General features: G+C 41.1%; 1 protein-coding gene across 1 annotated transcript; it reads right to left on the bottom strand.

Moving 5' to 3' along the window:
- Positions 1–6,727: 6,727 nt before the first annotated feature.
- LOC127332335 (uncharacterized) lies at positions 6,728–8,108 on the bottom strand. Its single transcript, XM_051358604.2, has one exon. It carries the CDS (start codon positions 7,890–7,892, stop codon positions 7,071–7,073), a length of 822 nt encoding a protein of 273 aa, XP_051214564.1. The 5' UTR covers positions 7,893–8,108; the 3' UTR covers positions 6,728–7,070.
- Positions 8,109–20,238: the final 12,130 nt, after the last annotated feature.

The raw sequence follows: 20,238 nt of genomic DNA on the forward strand, positions 1-20,238 counted from the left end.
ATTTGCTATTTGAATTCAAATTGATTTCTGTTTTGTTTTGCAGGTTCTAAATTATTTGAATATGAATACAATTTGATAATAATGATCACTGCATAGTTTTGTTGTTTTAAACAAATAGTTAATTTAGGATTAAATTGATATCTTGTGAGGTCTATAAAATAGACATGGATTTAAGTGTTTGTCTCAATTCCGTTTCATTTAGAAACCAAATCTATTTAAGTGGTTTGAAAAATTATAACATGTGCATGGTGAACATAAAATTAGATTTTGTTAGTACTTAACTATATGGATTGTTCACATATATTTTTATTATGGCTAGAGTTTTAAAATGAATGGTAATGAGGATGGGGTGGATTCATTATTTTATGTAGATAGTTATTTCTAAGGGTTTTAGAAGATGATTGAATAAACCTTATATTTAATAATCTTGCTTAGCAATTTCTAGCTTGGATTACTTAAAATAAATCCCAAGCTCATCATGGTTAATTCACTTACTAGGGTGATGGTCCAAACTATAATATATTATTCCTATTTGGTTAACTAAACAATTTACTTGGAAGGCAAAATATAATTGGGTATTGGCTTAATTCAAATCACTTAAATTATATTCTAGCTTAGGTTTATACTTGTGATCCATGATACACAAGTTAGGACATATTATTTTATGTGTAGTTGATCCCATATGAAATGGTTTAGAGTTTTGCATAAGCTTCACTAATTGAAGTATAAATGGGCATGAGGTATGTCAGGGTTCTACTTATAATTCCAAGTGATACATGTATTGGAACTCAAATGTGGACCAGGATTTTAGTTATGTTTGACTAACAGAATACGGCTCTCACCTCCAGAATTAAAGGTTGGTTTGAACAAGTAGGATTTAATACTACTCTAGTATTCTCTAGGATAGATATGGCTATGGTTAGCATCTATAATCTCTCTCACTTTTAAATATCTTGGAATAGCCTAAGGTCCTACTCAAGAGATGATGATATGATTATCTAAATATATGGTTTGCCTAGGAATTCTACTTTGGTATCTTCTGTAGCTTGTTCTTCAGGAAATCTGATAAACCTGCATCTTGTGATATGCCTCCACCTCCTAGCTTCTTCATCTTGATCCTAGCTAATGTATGGATGGCTCTATGTGTTGGTTTCCTTGTATCATGCTACAAGATGATCAAAATGGATGAAGGGTGTGGCTCCTTTTATAGGCTTGGGAAAGCTCTAGTATCATGACACATAGGTGGGTGACTCTTGTTTTGGTTTTATGAGTAAGGTGCTTGATTGTCATGCCCTCATCCATAGCAATCCTTTGAGCACGAGGTGGCATAGCTTGGGATGCAAGTCATGTAGATATTTTCATCCTATGTGACATAGAGATTATCCTCTCATATGATTTATTTTTGGATGGCAAGTGGCATTTGTTACTAAATATCTTGTGTATGGTTTTATTATTGTGGATGAGTTACTATATCATATTGGATTGGATTTATATTATAATATTGGTCAAAAGGTCAAGGTTGAAGGTTATTCCTCGATTTTGGATAGTTGGGTTTGATTTCACCAAGGCATGATCATATGAGTTTCAAAATACTCATAGTTAGTTTTATTCAAATAGTTTGAACTATAATTCGTAATGTAAACAGATTTAGTTTTAGGATATTCCATATATTTAATAAGTTATGATTTAAATAAGAATGTGTGGCTTTTATGCACTTTAGACCTTGTGGTTTACCTTATTTGGTAATAAGTTTAGAAGTGGATTAAATTACACACAAAGGTAGTTGCTAACTTTTAAGTGTTAATAAGTTGGGGTTTGATTCTTAAAGAATGTGTTGTTATAAGGAATACCATGTTATAATCCTTTATAGGATTTGGTATTTGATCCTTACTTAAAGGGTTGTGATTGTAAAGCTATTCATATTTGATCTAACCTTTAGATCAAATCATCTTTACCAAAAACAAGGTTTTAGCAAAGATCATAGTGAAGTTTATAGCGCTTGACTTGATGATCTACTTCAATTCCAGCAAGTCAAGTGAAACTTCAGTTACTGTGACAATTTTTATTTGAAAACGCGAAAATTTCATGGATTTTCTATGCATGAATGCAATGCACACTCTGGTGTTCTCTCATTTTGTAGCCTCTAAACCTGGGATATTACACATGGCGGCGGTTGCGCGTGCGTGGGGAGTTGTGGAGTGTAGCGGGGAAGTGGACTGGACAAGGATAGATCCCTCCTAGTCCACATTTAATAGGACGCGCACCCCCCACCAATAATTGGGACCAGGGAGGCAAGCAGGCGGACGCGACCGGACGCCGCAAATCTGGCTCAGATTTAGGTCAAGTTTGGATCATCCCGGACACCACGGTCATCCGCATTTGCGATGCATCGCCGCGTTAGGCCGCGGTTTGTCGGTTTCGACCCATTCGTCACCGCGTTGGAGATGCCCTAGCTGTTTGCAAGTGGTCGTTGGGCCAACTCGAAGCCCAATAATCTGCAGGGGCTCAGTGATCCGAGGCGGAAGGGTGGCCAACTTTTGACAAGAGAGCCCAGGGTGCAAATATGCCAAGGTGCACGGGGCATCATCATTTCCATCTGCAAAAGATGCTGCTATATATAGTAGCCTAGCCAATGGTAGTGGCGGATTCAGGGGTAGGCAATCATCACAGGAACACGTCTAGAGGGAGAGGTCGGTGTGGCCGTGTGGGTCCAGCGCAATCGATTTGTTCATCCACTAGCGGATGAGTTTTCAAAATGCAAGTCCTTGTGTGGAAAAGGCCCCTGCCTTTCTGATGGGTTTATAGGTGTGCTGGCTGCATTCCCGATCCTGCATCTTGTCCCGCCTGACATTTCTACTACTTACCAAACAATCTCTCTCTCTCCCTCTCTCTCTCTCTACACACACACATTAGGGTTTGGGTTAGCTACTTCTAGATTGACTGATCATGTGATACTTGCAGAATTGATTACTTAGAGAAATTAGGACATTCATATAATTTATATGATTGATGCAGAGAGAGAGAGGGAGAAAACAAAATTGTTCCCTTTCCGGTGAAAGAAAATGTGCACCATTAATTTCACACAGCCATCTATTATCATGCCTCAGAAAGTATTGTCACGACTAGTTTGTGCTTGCAGTTGTTGGAGTTGCTAGATATACACTTCTAGTTTCTACTAATGACAGTTTGAAAGATGGCAATGTCTTTCTATATGCAATGAAGACATATATGGAATTTATTGTAAAGTTATTAACATATACAGCATGCATGATGTTGCAGCTCAGTTTCGGTGTGAAAAGTTTGTAACTTGGATCCTTCCGTGGTAGGTGAAAGTCAGATATTTCTTAGTCACTACAGTCACAGCTCCAGATTTGTTTTGTAATATTTCTTTTCCCTTTTGAGTAGATGAGGTAGGGGAGACCATATGTAGGAGACAGATGTATGTGGCAAACAATGCTAGATGATGCAATCATGGATTTCTTTTGTATGGATGACACCTTTGCCAGACGCACAGTTCATCAAGATATAGATATGTGTAGCATGTATGATAACTCACAAAAAGCTAAACTGTTAAGCTAATGAAAGAGCTTAGCTACGATAAATGTATATTGTTGCTCACATGTACATATCTATTAAGACATGAGACACCCCAGGATCTCCTCAGATACAATCGGTTTTCATTTCCGTTTGTGTGGCTTTAGGTCTGACTCTTCCAATCTACGGATCTCATCTTTGGCGATGGTCGCTTCTCTGGTGCGCTGCTCCTCTGTTGACTTTTTCGTTTGTCTACTACAACAAGTTCTTCTACAACAAGCTTCGGCCGGATCCTGTGATGGAGGAGCGAGGAAGGCGGCACACTTTCGGCTCGCACTAGTGTATGTAGTCATCGCTAGGTGGTCTAAAGACCAATATGTAATTTTTATTAGTTTTTTAATCTGTGTACTACTATGGATGATTATTAATAGATCGGTGGAATTTTTTAGCAAAAAAAGGACATCATGTATTGAAGAAATAAAAGCACCGCTCTAAGAAAATGTAAGCGAGAGATATGCCAATAAATAGATCATAGATGCTTTATTTAGTTTCAAACATAGTAACAAACCCATGGCATTCGCTCAGAAAAATAGATCATAGATGCATGTGGCATAGGATCTCTCTGTATCATTATATATGGAATTACACTAACACCCTTTGTTAGGAACACAAGTGTTTATTGGCATATTGTTGGTTTCACGATTTGTTCCGAATTGGACTCCCTAATATGACGCCAATAATGGTCAAATTAAGCTGAAAAAGACAGCAGAGCGACCATATAGATAATTTGACGGTAACCAATAATCTCTAATTTCGCCTTTTTGATTTAACATGCTCATGTATGTTAGCAAAAAGTTCTTCGTTAGTTCCATTTTTAAGAAAAAACAAATATTTTCTATGTGCTACATCCATATATGCAATAACAAGTATTCATGCACACGTATATGCTTTTTTGTGTCAAAAAGAAATGGGGGCGGATCATCCACTTGCCTCTAGCCTTGCGTTCTGCAATTGTTCTCAACAAGATCAGCAAACTTCATCATTTCAGGGTACAAAAGATGATCATCTCATCCATTTGTCTCCTTGTAGCACACTGTATGTCCCGAGCAGCTTTATATTAAAAAAATATGAAACTAAAGCTTGTGCTAAAAGTTTGCAATAAATAAATAGGTATGAGAATCATTTTGATACAGCACCCTCGATCTCAAAAGAAGAGAGAATCATTTTGATACCTTTGTGGCTTTGTCTTACGTGAACACTTCGATTTCTCAGTTTTATTATAGTTCATACATAACCCAGAAAATAGTTGAGAGAGAGAGAGAGGGGGGGGGGAAAGGGTAGCACTATGCATGCGTACATCAAGTATTAAATAAGTTACCTATGCACACGTGATGGCACAAAGTACGCCGAACTAAATAGTTGAGCATATGGGCATACTGTTTGTACTTAAGATCTTTAAAGTACATACTCCCAACCAATGGTAAATGGCTATACGTCGACCCCAATACATAATTTCTGATTAAATATGCTATAGTACTGTCTTTCTAACTTTCAGTAAGAGAGTCCCTAGTCGTGATTATTTGCTTTCTCAAGGCGAATTTGTTGATCTAGAATGCACCGAAAAAGATTTTCTTAGGTCCATTTAGACTACATTCAAAGAGTATGCTATTGTGCAACAATACGTAATGACCCGTTAAAGAAAGTGGCTAAGGGATAAAATAGCAGGAGCTCCAAAAATGAATGTTCTTCCTCCGTTTACAGTTACCCTACGTTCTAGGTTTAGTCAAAGTCAAAATTTACAAAGTTTGACTATAAATTTATGAAAAAGTATTAATATCTAAAATATAAAATTAATACCATTAGAATCATCTTGAAATGTATTTTTATGTTATGTAAATATGCAATTATAGATGTTCATATTTTTTTCCTCTATCTTTGATCAAACTTTAGAAACCTTGACTTTGACTTAAGCCAAAATGCAGTGTAAATAAAAACGGAGGGAGTAGTTACATTAACTAGTATTTTTTAGCATAAAAGTTAGCTAGTATTTAGGTAATAAAACAGCATAATCTCCAATGTGGCCAAATTGCCAATTGAATTAAAGCATGTACTATGGACTTTTTTTTGACTTGAACATATTGAAGATACTTGTAAAAAATAATAAGTAAGTGACAAAAATAGCAGTTCATAACAATGAAAAAACTTCTCTGAGAATGAAGGAAATTATAGCAGGATGCATACATGTATGCAAGGAATATAACAAAACAAAATCTAAAAAAAGAGGAAGCACGTGTATATGTTCAATCTGGTGTTGAATATATGCACAAACAATCAGTTGGACTTTGAATATGCAGAGGGTTAGGTCTTGGAGTGAAACACATCTAACCTGAGTTTAAAATATGAATGCACCATGAAGTTGGTAGGCTAGACAGAAGATTACAAAATGGATAGTACATATGCCCGTTGCTAGGTTGATCAGAATGGCCATGGCATGGTGTTCGAGATGTGCCAAGTTTCCTTCGTGTGCCTATCGTTGGTCGCACTATGTTGATTTAGTATATAGAGAGGAGCTCTCGTAATCATTATTGGATGCATCGCTGAACTTTTAACAAATATTTCCTCCTATCTAATTTTTACAATATCTAATTGCGTAAAAACTAACTGTGGCAACTTCTATACCTAGAAAAATGTTGGTCTGATATGGCTTGTAAATACAACTTTGTTTGGTTGGTTCTGCGTAACAATCCATCTTACTTACATTTGGATAAGTACGCGGTGCACATTCATATTTACATCTGTGTGTTTGAATCTTATTGCCTGTGAAAGCAACCATGAATAAATTCAACAGAAGACTAGAGCACAATGTACTTAGATAAGTTCATGCATTCGTATTGAACTTCTCCATGAGTTTTATAGTATAATTTACCAAAGAGTACATATATAGAAATACAGAAAGTGTTTACAAACAAGATGAGCTGATTGCTTAGCCAGCCATCCTACAAATCCAATTCTCAATGACGCATAAAAAGGCAGCATATATATCTTCCACTGTACGGAATAGATCCAGACTAGGCCGAAAGGTAAAGGAGAACAGGAGAAGAGTTGGCTCATTTCATCTCATCTCGACAAGGACAATTTCTCGGCTAGCGATGGGAACCGAACAAAATAAAAGTGTACAACATATATTCTAGCATTCATAAAATCAGGCAAGGGAATGCATGTATTACTTCCACTAAATTGCACCAAAAATTCAACATGGGAGAGATCTGAGACTTCAAAAAGATTACCCAAATTTATGTGCACGCATCATACAAAAAACAAGGAATTAAAACTCACTTTTTTGTGTCACAAGTAAGCAGCCTGCCAAATGCCAATAGTAGTAGTGGCCAAGTAGTAGAAGCTAGCCACACTTAGCTAGTTGCTCCTCCATCTTAATCTCCATCCAGATCACAGAAGGATCGGACTAGTCGATCGATCAGCTCGCTCACACGTACGCAGAGAGAAAGAGAGGTACGTACGCTACGTACTAGCTACAGCTAGTGCCGGTCGTACTTATCTCCGGCGCCGCCCAAGGAAGAGAAGAACCCAGCATGGCCGCCGCTCGCCGCCTTCTCGCCATCCGCCGTCGCAGCCTCGAAGTCGTCAAACGGGTTGAAGTTGAAACCTCCCATGGCGTGGCCGTGGTGGCCGCTGCCGTACTGATCAGCAGTACCTGATCCGCTGGCCGTCGTAGCAGCGGCAGCGGCGGCGCTTGGCATCGCGTTGCTCCTTGCGAACAGCGCGAGCGCGTCCATGAGAGAGTTGGCAGCGCCGCTGGTAGTAGCGTCGTTAGCTAGGGTAGCGGTGGTGGTGCAAGTGGCCATGGTGGGCAGCAGTGCAGGGTTGTGCTGCGGATACTTGAGAGGAGACGGTCGCAGCAGGAAGGGTGATGGGCCGTAGGCGGAGGCGCCTCCGAGCAGGCGAGGGCGGACGGACGGGGGCGGCCCGGCGGCGAAGGGTGGAGCCGGGAAGCCGGTGAACTCTTGAACCATGGCGCGGAAGTTGGAAGTGTCGGTGGTGAGCACAGTGGTGGGGGGACGGCGGGATGCTCTAGGGCGCTTTTTGGGCGGCTTTGAGGGCGCCGGCGGGTGAGGTGGAGGAGCCGGTGCCGGCGTGGGGGGCATGTGGGTGGGGGAGGAGGTGGGGAAGAAGCCGTGGAAGGAAGAGGAGTCGTGATCAAGGTATAAGCTGGCGGGCGAGGACGAGGAGGGGAGGAAGAGGCTGTGGTGGTCGATGGACGAGAATTCTTGGTCGGTGCCGGTGCCGGTGCCAGGGAGGGAAGGCGAGGAGGGGAGGCTGTCGCTGGTGGTGGACGCCATGGAACGATCGATGGGGGTCAGGGAAGGAAGAAGAGAGAGGTGCGTACCGGATGGACTGGTAGATAGATAGGGTTTGGTGTGGAATATTGGAGATCTTGATGTGGGTGGATTGCTGATGAACAAGCTAGGAGGGGGAGAAGGTTGATGAGGACTGGAGATATGGGGAGTGGTGGCCGTGAGGAGAAGAAGCTGCCAACTTTTCTTTTCTTTTTTCTTTTTTCTTGCGTCTACTTTTCTTTGCTCTTGTTGAGGTGTTTGTGCCTTTGTGGTCAATTTTGGAGGGACAAAAGGTAGAGTCGTTGTAGGTGTTATTTTCTGTATTAAGGAAATTTGATTACTTTTAGCAAGTATAAATTGATCTTTTTTTGTGGTATCAATGCATACATGTACGTTGTCAAGATCAAACTCTGCCTGTGTCACAATATACAGGTCATTTTCAGCAAATAGTTACATGGTTTCAAGGGGTACATTTAATTTGACCAGCAATTTAACAGATCTTTGAACTTTTTATATTTCAACATATCTGACTCATGCATGTCCAAAAGAGACATAAATAGTGACATGAACATCATATATGATTTTGTCAATCAAACTAGTTAGCCCTTTTTCAAAGAGTAGTGTTTGTAATTTATTTTCAAAAACTTGACTTTTTTTCATGAAAAGCAGACAGCGTTGCATTTCATTGATATTATAAGTAAAACTAGGCCTGGAAAGTACAGCAACTAGCAAAGCTAGAACAGCGCACACGCTGAAGTGTGGCGCAAGAGCGAATGCCAACTCAAGGGCATGCCAACACGAATATGTACGACGCAAGCAACAACACAAAGCATGAAAACACAAATATGTACGACGCAACCAACACGAAGGAGGACCTCGACTACCATCTTCATCTTACCAAGGAAAATCGAGGCGCTATGAGCTTGCCATCTCGTTGCCGCCCAGAAACACCCCTCGAAAAGAGGAAGGGGTGTCAAGCGAGAACGAGGTGGTCCGAGATGGAACACAAATTCACTAACTCGACCATTGTTAGATTAATATTTATTGACCTAATTTATTTTGCAAAAGTTGGTCGGCATTAATTCCTAGGCTCTACATTTGTATTTGCTATTTTTCTCCGTTCTCGATTTTGAGAGGTGAAGCTACAGAAAAATTGATGGGTGCACTCGAACAAGTTTACTGCATAAACGGTGACATGGCTTGTTAACTGCATAAATCCTTGGACCATGTTGCATTCTTCTTGGATTGAACTAGTGTACGCTGTAAACGCGTGTCTCAATTGCTTGTTTATTTTTATTTATATGGTGTCTATGTACCATGGCGCCCTACCTACAGCTCGATTCGGATGTTAAGGTCTTATTAATTTAAATTAGGACATACTGCATTTTCTCTAAAACATTATACTACGTACTACATATATCCATGTTAGCTGACTGCATAGAAGTTGAAATATTTAAATATTATCCATGTTATCGTCCCATTCTTTTCCATGTTGACCACATCAAATGTATATTGTTCTGAACTAAATGATAATGGTTAAATCTGGCTGCTCAATCACAATAAGTTTTGTTTTTGCGAATGCAATCAAAAAAGTTAATATGTTTCTGTTTTTAAAAAAAAATTGTCTGTAACCGTATGCGCTGCTTATTAACGAAAATATCTTTTGTGTGCGTGGGCATGTCAAAAAGGCTAAGATGTTGTCCATGGGCCGAGATCTATCGCAGCATATAAAGGGCGATGTGGCTAGCATGACAGTGATTGTGAGAGTAGTACCCATAGCTAATTAGCTTGGATGCAACTATCGATCTCCCCCACTGTTGGCTGCCTCGATCCCTTTGCAACACAACAAACAGTATACTTGCACCTAGCTCCTAGCTAGCTTATTATCTCCCTACCATTTTCTTTTATTAAGGTTTTTTCCTCTTGAACAATTTTAGCTATATTTTGTTGTTGGAACTGTTCCGTATTTAACTGATTGAGTAGTCAACAGATACGCGGCCATACCGTTCGGCAGTTAGCTAGCTGTATGTATCGAATAGGAAGATGCGATCATAGTAATAGTCCCTCCGTACTAATAAATAAAACCTTTTTTTCTGAACAATCAAGCTAAATAAAGTTTGACTAAACTTTTAAAAAAATATCAAGAACTATGTTATTATATAGATGTCATATGAAACTATATTTCATGATTATCTAACGGTGTTGATTATGAACTGTAAATATTGATGATTTTTAACAAAGAATTGTGTTATAGTTTAACTTTTGGGAAAAAATATAAGCTTTGTTCATTTAAACGGAGGTAGTACACATTAATTGCTACGATATTTCATAAATAACCAGTCCTTGTTTTTCAGCTGGCGTGATATTTATGATGCACTCACGCGTCTCTCTACTAGTATAGATCATATTTTACCATCAATTTCGAATTTGAGCCTTTAGTCCATTTAAAAAATGGACCTTTAATCTATGAAAAAAAATTATAGATTGACTACGTGAGCACTAGTAGAAAACTAGCTATAGGTGGGATGTTATTATGTGGCGCACCAGTTTTGTGAGCGCCACAGAAACTATTTCTGTGGCGCACCAGACAAGGTGGGCCACTGAAATAGCGTATTTTTGTGGCGTACCCGCGACGCATGCGCCACAGAAATAAGGTAGCCCCCACACCCTGCCAGCTCCAATCATTGGTTTCACTATTTCTGTGGCGCACAGGACCACGTGCGCCACAGAAATAAGACATTATGTGGCGCACCAAGGTAGATGCGCCACAAAAATAAGGCATTCTGTGGTGCACCAAGAAAGATGTGCCACAAAAATAATGTGCTCCCAATACTTATATTTGCATGTACGCAAATCCCCCACCCCACCCTCACAAATCCCCCACCCTACGTAGCGATGGCGACGCGGAGGCGAGGGTTCGGTGGGAAGGAGGAGGAGGGCGTGGGGGCGGTCAATGCCGGGCTCCGACGCCACCCCGATCTCCGTCACTGATCCCCGCCTCGACGTCCTCTGCGCCGCCATCGGTGAGATCCCTTGTGCCCCCCTCCCTCTCCCCTATGGCCCCTCCCTCTCCGACCACCCCGCACCGCGCGTCGCCGTCGGTGATATCCCTTGTGCCCCCTCCCTCTCCCCTATGGCCCCCTCCCTCTCCCCTGTGTCGGCGAGCTCCGAGTCTCCCCTCCCCTCTCCCCTGCTAGCTAATGTTCTTTGAAAATTTGGAAATGTTCTCGATAGGTTCTCCGTTAATTAGCTACTAGCTAATGTTCTCTGATAATTTGAAAATTCAAATTTGGAAACGTTTGAACAATGCTACTGCTAGGGTTGATTTGGTAGTACTTGAAAATGAAGTAGTTGTAGTAGCAAAATGTTTGAACAATGCAGTAGCAAAATGAATAAGTTGGCAGTAGCAAATTTTAGCAAATGAAGTTTGTTTAAAAGCTAATGGTTCAAATTTTTAAGTTGGAAGTAGCAAATGATGCAAATTTTGAAGTTGTCAATAGCTACTTGTTTATGAAATGATGCTACTGGTTTAAATGCAAATGAAAATAAAATTGTTATGGTTGATGTAAAGCTACTGGTTTAAATTCATGAAATGATGCTCATGCTCACATGTTGGCAGTAGCTACTGTTTTGAAGTTGGCAGTAGCGAGGCCTCATTGCTAGATGTGGCTTTGTTGTGGCTATGTACTACTTGGTTGGCTTGCTCTATAAGCTTGTATGCTTATTTATGGTGGCCTGGCTGTTGGATATAGATGATCATTGATCATCTGACTTTTATTTATGTGTGGTGCAAGGTGATGATATACAACCCATGGTTAGAATTGATGTTGGACAATTACACTGATAAGAACATATATAGGCTTGTTATCTTAGCCTAGCCAATGATGCATAGGCTGAGGCACAAATTTGTAAACTAAGAACATATACTATGACTTGACTTTTAATTCTCTATGATGATTGTGAACAGCATCTTTGTTTAAGACTGAGAGAAATAATCCTTCAAATCCTCCTAGACAAGGTCTAGTTGAAGGGTAGATGAATTTGACTGCTTTCATTTATTTCCTGATGTGTGCTTGCTAGTTTGCTAGATATGGCTTTGTTGTGTTTATGTATTACTTGGTTGGCTTGCTCTATAAGCTTGTATGCTTGTTTATGGTGGCCTGGTTGTTGGATATAGATGATCATTGATCATCTGACTTTTATTTATGTGTGGTGCAAGGTGATGATACCCAGCCCATGCATGGTTAGAATTGTTGTTGGACAATTACACTAATAAGAACATATATAGGCTTGTTATCTTAGCCTAGCCAATGATGCATAGGCTGCGGCATAAATTTGTAAACTAAGAACAAATACTATGACTTGGCTTTTAATCCCTGTGATGATTGTGAATAGCACCTTTGTTTTAATACTAAGAGAAATAATCCTTCAAATCCTCCTTGCCGATGATTAGATTGTTTGATCACTCGTACACTCTGGGGTGGGGCCAGTGAACCTGGTGTGATGGCACAAATATCAATTTCTTGTGCATCCTACTTGGCTTCGTTGACCCCATCCCTGAATGTTAATATTTGTTTCGACCAACATAGTATGAGGCATGCTATTTAGTTGATACTATTTGGCTCGTATTTGAGTTGGCATTCTTCGTTTATTTTGGTCTTTCTTCCATTTTAGTGCCAATGATTAGAATGTTTGGTCACCTGTACACTCGGGGGAGGTGCAAGCGAGCCTGGTGTGATGATCCAAATATCAATCTCTTGTGCATCCTACCCGGCCTCGTTTACACCGTCCCTGAATGTTAATATTTGTTTAGACCAATAAAGTATGAGGCATATGCTATCTAGTTGATACTACTGGCTCGTATTTTAGTTGACATTCTTCATTAACTTTGGTCTTTCTTCCATTTTAGTGCCAATAATTAAAATGCTTGATCACTCGTACACTCTAGGGTGGAGCCAGTGATCCTCGTGTGATGGCACGGATATCAATCTCTTGTGCATCCTACCTGACCTCACTGACTCCATCCTTGCATATTAATATTTGTTTCGACCAACAGTGTATGATGCATTTATTTATTCGATCCTAGTTGGTCTTCTTCGTTTATTTTGGTCTTTCTTCGAGATAGTGCCGATGATTAGAATGTTTGGTCACCGTACACTCTAGGGTGGCGTAAGTGAGCCTGGTAAGATGGCACAAATATCAAACTCTTGTGCATCGGACTTGGTCTCACTTACGCCATCCCCGAATGTTAATATTTGTTTTGACCAACAATGTATGAGGTATTTATTTATTCGATCCTAGTTGACTCTTATTTGTGTTGACCTTCTTCGTTTATTTTGATATTTCTTCCATTTTAGTCACTACACACTCGGGGGCGGTGCAAGCGACCCTGTCGGGGGAGAGGAGGGAGCAGAGGAGGAACCGGATGAAGACCACTTTCATCGCGATGATGCTCGTAGTGATTCTCATCTATTTGTATCTCGAGATGATGAACTTTGTATGAATTAAGACTTGTATGTAAAAATTTGTATGAATCGAGACTATATGTGTATCTCGATCGGGCTCTAAGTAATGTGGTGATGATGTTTATATTATATATGTGCAATATACATGCTATTTATATTATATCTGTATATCGATGTATATAACTTGTGTAATATCTGTATATTGATGTATATAACATGTATGTGTATAGAAAGCAGTACAAAATCGTGTATACATGTAACTAATTCTGTGACGCACCTATTTCTGTGACGCACTGAGAAAACTGTGCGCCACAGAAGTTAATATGGCACATGGGCTGGTGCGCCACAGAAATCTATTTTTTATGGCGAGAATTATGTGACGCATCACTCATGCGCCACAGAATAGGCATTTAGGTGCTTCACAGATGGGCCTTTCCCTACTAGTGGAAGATAGTGAGTTTTGTAGCAGGTGCTTGAATATAGCCTTTACTGCATGTGCGTCTTCAAAATTTCCTTTAAAAAATCATAGATGTGCATCATGTTAAAATAGTTATAGAGTACATGTTAATGTGTTCTACTAGTTTTGCTTGTGCATTGTGCTCTAAGACCACAGTCAAAATCTCATATAGGAGAATCTGAAAAATGAAGGAGGGGATTTACATATATACTGAGGAAAATGGTCAGTCACGCACAGTGCTAGGAGATTAGGGTAACTTTAGTCATGCATGCTTGCTGCAAAGATCATAACTTTTTCCTCATTTTTACATCTGCCGCATTTGTTTGGTTGCACGTTTTATGACATTTATGGTGTACTCTATAAACACTTTTAGCTACAACATGGAGTAGCAAAAAAGATATTTATACAATCAATTAAACAATTAGCAAGACTGTATCCTTTAATGTGTACCTTATTTTTATGCATCTCATACATTATTCTTTAAACGTAAATAATCAAAAAATACCTTTTAATAAGTAGATTAATACCTACTTTACTTGCCTAGAAGATGGTTAGAGTAACCCATTAAAATCCCAACATTGCAGGTCCTATCCACGTGGTGAGGCCAAGGCCTCAAAAAAACATTGACCATTAACATGTAAGAATGTAAGATATACTTCCTCTCCGCTCATAAGTAGATGACATTTTGTCCATTGGCACATGTACCTTTGACAATTCCACGTTAATATTAGTGAAAACTTATTAAATCCAATATTATGGAATGTTTTTCATGATAGATCTAATAGTAATATTTTCACCTTATCAGTACCTAACAATTATTTTATATATTAGAATTCAAAATTATAAACGTTTGAATCATGGTCTCTAGGGAGAGTCGTGAATTTACAAATGGAGGTAGTAGCATTATTGGGTGTTGGATATCTAATCGAATATAGAACAGGAAAAAGAAAAGGCGTGAGTGAAGTAGTGTATTTACCTGTGTGTATGGAACTCAAGGTATCAACATGGCGAACTGAACATTTACCTACGATAAATTGAAAGGGGCAAGGTTTTTCCTTCTTATTCTACTATTCTTGGATTAATCGTAGTTTCTTGCTCTATTTTAATTCATATAAAAACTTATTGCAATTAAATTCAAATAAAATTGTAGTATATAAGACCACATCTCTAGAATTTATGGAATACACATAATTAATGATATATTAGTCAAAAGTCCATTTGGTCCGACATAGTTTTCTCTTGTTCTCTTAGATCAGGTCGTTTTCTTTGAATGTTTTTGCATTTGCCTTTTTTCTAAGCTTTTACTGGAAAATAAAACACAGGAAAGATTGGTTCGTTCAATGGTCAGAATGGCTGACTGCAATCACATCTCCTTTTCGATCATATACAGTTCTTCTAGCAGTTATATCTATACTCCATACCATTTCGGAAGAAAAAAAATCTATACTCCATGCATTATAGGTTTTACTTGAAGTCAATGCTATAAACTTAGACTACATATTTAATAAAAATCCATTGCATTAGAACCGCCCTAAAAATATTTTTATTTTGTATGCATTTGGTGTTGTATATGTTGATATTTTTTTGTTATGTACTTTTATTTTCACTAAGCTCGGAATGCAAGGTAAATAAAAAGAGGAGTGGTTTCTTCCCTGCAATCATTGAAAAGACATATCTCGTTTGTTAAACCCATATCTATTCACTTAGTTAATCTAATTTCCATATGTTTTTGTATTCTTCAATTATTTGTGTTTTTAGTTCTTGAATCTGAACTACTATATGGATAACTCAAAATGCGCAAACCATTTTCAGAATGGTACACATTTGCATTTTAAAAACATTGTGGCGAACATTGGTTTCATTTTGCATGAAATGGAGCCGGGGAGGTTGTCTCCCTGAGAATCTAAAAAAAAAAAACATTGTGGCGGTTTTGTTATCATAGTCGATGCACAACATGCAAGTAAACCTGTAAAGGTTACATAAAACATTGACCATTGAAATTTGAACAGTGAGAATAAAATCGATCTTGTGGCTCACTAGTCTACTCCACTCACTGTATGTCCCTGTTAGTGAAAATGGTTGATGAGCGTGTTCTCACCCCCTCAGCTCTCCAGCAGGCTTTGGAGGGTGCATGTTGGTTCAACCACGTATAGCTAGAGATGGCGTCGGTTGCACCTACGACCAACACATGCATGTCGTACGTAACGTGGCCCCATTACCCAATTAGCCAGCATGGGAACTAACGCAGAACATACCTGCAATGAACTAACGCCGAACACCTAATAATTTTGCAATTACAATACCCATACGATCGAGCATCCATCATCATTACCGTCTTCAGTTTGGTGGGCGTTGATCCAAAAAGATTTGGAGGTTTACTAGATCTGCCAAAAAGATGGTACTGTACGTCCCGAGCGCGTTGTTGGTGTTGATACGCGCAATAATCGACGTGCGCGTAGTCCTGGGGAGAATGATGTGTGGGTCGCTTTACTGCCCCACGAATGAGTCCGGTCGTCTCCGCTGCTCTCGAGAGATACTGCTAATCATGCATGTTCGCAGCTAACGCGGACGAGGAGTGGTTAAGTTCCGATTGATCGAGCTGCCGTGCATGTGATTCTGCCAGGTAGAAATGATTCCGTATTTCGTCCTCCAAACGTTAAACGGACGAATCATTACCTCCTCCGTTACATATAGCTGTCGCTGATTTAGTTTTTTTTTCTTCATATGGAAGCATAGCTCCGCTCGCCATTGCAGCTTAATAAATAGAACCGGTGGGACTGCCTTCAACAGATACCCTTTTGAATTAGTTGATGGCTTTAATAACTCGACGGTGAATATTAAGGAAAGGAGGGCGATGGGAAGATAGGGCAGCCCTTGGCCCGATCATCCAATTCGCTCTGACAATCCAGGTAGCCTCTACATCTAAAGAATGCGCACGCTTTCTTCTATTAGATTATTTAACAAATTCTTACATACGAAAGATAAAGATCAACTACTCGAAGCCACCTTTCCGGCGACAGCTCATTTATCTACAAGATGTATGAAGGGGGTGATAAAGAACAGGGCCAGTGCCCTGACCTCACACCAACGCACATCATCTAGAAAACTGAATGTCTTCCCAAGCCGTTCATTGTCGGGTGACAAGCACAACCAGTCTAGCAAATCATCAGTGCGCACCATTGTGCACGTCCCAGAAATAGCCTCCGCCATCTTCCGCGAACCCATCTCCAAGTATTTTCTCTAGCCCTGAATACTTATCATAGATTTAAGCAAAAATAGGCTAAAATATGTTTAGGTCCATTAAACATGTGATAAGTATTTAGAGGTGGAAGAATTACTCAATCAGCGACAACTAATATATAGAGGAGGGAATATCAAGTTGGTACATTCGTTTGTCCATCGCCTAGATTACCCTGCCACCGATCAGCCACTTGCACAATGTACGTCGTTCCTTAATAAAGAAAAAATAATTGCATTATTGTTTTAGTCGAGTGCAATGCGATAGATCTTCTATTAATATAAAGGGTGATTTATTACTTAAAAGATCTATGTATTACTAGTACATCAGGTCTCTGCATAACTGAGATGCACACAGACGCACGAACATCCAAACGTGCAAAGATACGAAAGGAAACACAAAATAAAGGGCATCATAAAAGTGATCATCGTTGAGTCTATATGAGCGCCTAAGGAGATGGAGGTCCAATCCATAGATTACACTGACATTCATGTTGGGAGAAAAAATCCTTCGGCGTATCCTCCAACAGTGTAGACACCTCTATAAATAGATCGTGGTTATCCACAAGCTAAAGAGATGCCCACGAATGGAGCAAAACAGTGCACCAGTAGAAAACCTGCAAGAGAGAACAATATTTATCATTAAAAACCTTATCATTTCTACGTGGCAATAGACACCAAATAATGGCAAGCCCTTTCACCCTAATAAGTACTACCTCCATCCCAAGGCTTAAGGCCTATATTTTTTTCAGAAAGTCAAACTATGTTAAGTTTGACTGAGTTTTTATAAAAAATCATTAACATGTCAAATACAAAATTAATATTATTAGATAGATAATAAAATATATTTTCATGTGCTATCTACAAAATATCATATTTATTGATAGATTATTCTAAAATTTTGGTCAAACTTTACTTGTTTTGACTTTTCCAAAAAAAAAAAAACCTTAAGCCTTGGGATGGAGGTAGTACTTTAAACCCATGATCCAACCCCCCCCCCCCCCCCCCTCCCCAAGCAGTTGTCAAAAATATTCGCAACGCTACGTGGTAGGTATAAGGTTTGGATGGCTAATCATATAGATCTAGCGAACTAGCATTGGAAGATTAAGTGTTTAATAGTCTCGTCGTGATGGCAGAAGACACACCTTTTACATTCATATCAATTATATTTTGCAAGATCGTCTTTAGTAAGAACTACCCCCTACGAAGATACCACGCAAAAACCATAATCTTTCGCCCCCCCCCCCCCCGCTCCTCTCGCGTCGCTCCTCCAGGTGACCGAGAGGGGCAAACCCTAGCCGCCGCCGCCCCGTCCGTCCTCCCCCCTCTCTCCCTCCTCGTCGCCCCCCGAGGTGCTGCCGACCGAAGGCCGCGGCGCCGGTGAAGGGGGCGGCGGGGATTTGGCCCTCGGCTGCGGCCCTCGGCGCCTAGCATAGCCGCATGGAAGGAAGGTGGCCGGGCTGGGCTTGCCGAGGCAGAGGCCGCTGCCCGGCGACGCTTTCCACCCCGACGCGTCTCCCCCTTGGTCGGCAACTCCGGCAGCCGCTCCTCCGTCCGTGGCGGCGGGTGACTCTCGGGATCTGGCGGCTCGGTGGCGGCGGCCTTCGGTGCTGGAGGGACTACTGGTGGTGGTCTCGGCGGGGGCCCTGGACGCCGGAGCGGCGGATCCGGATGGTGGCAGCGGTGTCGTCTTCTTCGCGGCGAGCGGTGGCCCGTGGCCCTAGCCGTGTGGGCGGCAGGGTGGTGGCGAGATCTAGTCCGGGGTGTCATGGCGGCCGGTGAAAACTGAGCCTCGACCTCGGTCTTGGCGGATGATGGCGGCGTCGGTCGACGTCGTTACCTTGTCGAAGGCGTCATCTTTGCCCGTCTTGGCTCTACACTCGGCGAGTTGGGGATGCGCAGCTGCCGGTGAAAACCGTGCTCCGACCTCGGTTGGCGGACGATGGCGACGTGTTGCGCCGCTACCTTCTTGAAGGCATCGTCGTCGCAGTCTGCGGTCTCTCATTCGTGCTGCTCCGGGGGAAACCCTAGGTACGGGTCTCCCGGATCGGACGATGGCGGCGCGCCCTGCGTCGTTCTACCTCTTGGGGCATCATTTTTGGAGCAGCTGTTGGATGTTGGCGGATGTTGTTGGAGTGGTATTCATCTACCACATTGTTGGCGTTGAGTCTCGGTGGCATGGTGCTGCAAGGCATCGACGACGGATGCGGGATGATGTATGCGTGCAGGATGGTGGAGCCGTCTGGCATTATGGTGGCATCGACGGCAGGTCTTGCAAGGTTAATGCGATGATCTCTCTTGAAGATGGAGTCGAGGAAGACGGCGGTAGCAACTTCTGTGGCGTATGCGTTGGCGTGCGCGGAGAGTCTGCTTGACTGGATGTGCTTCTCACCTACTATTGGGCGGTTTGGGAAGGCACTCGGTTTTTGGATGATGTTAGTTGGTGTATTGTCACCCCCTTCATCCCACTGTAGGTTTAGTGAGGTGGCTTCGAGGTTGATTTTTTGTATTGTTCTTGTAAGGTTTTGTGAATAATCTAATTAAAAAAAGTCGTGTGCATCCTTTGGATGCAGAAGCTGGAACGATATTTCCCCCATTTCGAAAAAAAATATAGAAAGAAAAAAATATCTTTATCACCATAAGGTCACTTCCTCTATTCCATAATTATTATGATAACTGTAGTTTAAATTCAAACTAAAACCACGATAACAGGATATGAAACGGATGGGGTAGAATTAACACGTCCGGCAGCCAATTCTCTTGACGAAATCAGACAAATCAGTTTATTGGCAAGAGGTATGTGGCAACATTGGGTTGGGCAAACTGGTGCTGCAAACCAAGCACACGCCCAAATCTCTCCACCTGCCGTGGCGTGATTAACCCATGTAAGTACCCATTGACCAACACATCGGCCTGAGGCTTCCACCGGCCAGTGACAGCGACCAGCTTTGTACTAGTACTTCATTTTTGTGGGTGGAATAGATGGCACTTGCCAGGACAGCGCACCCTCCTTGCAGCTACCGCTGGAAAGCCGCAAATCAGTTCCCCAAACTCAGAGAGCAAAGCAAAATTAGACAGGATGCGACTATCTGTGTCGACCAACAAGATGGATCATCAGGCAGTTCTCACGAGTTACAGAGGTGGCGGCTAGCCACTTGTACGACCGTGTAATCTTCTTGCCCTGACAGCG

Source organism: Lolium perenne, chromosome 4, assembly GCF_019359855.2.
Source record: "Lolium perenne isolate Kyuss_39 chromosome 4, Kyuss_2.0, whole genome shotgun sequence".
Classification (NCBI taxonomy): domain Eukaryota; kingdom Viridiplantae; phylum Streptophyta; class Magnoliopsida; order Poales; family Poaceae; genus Lolium; species Lolium perenne.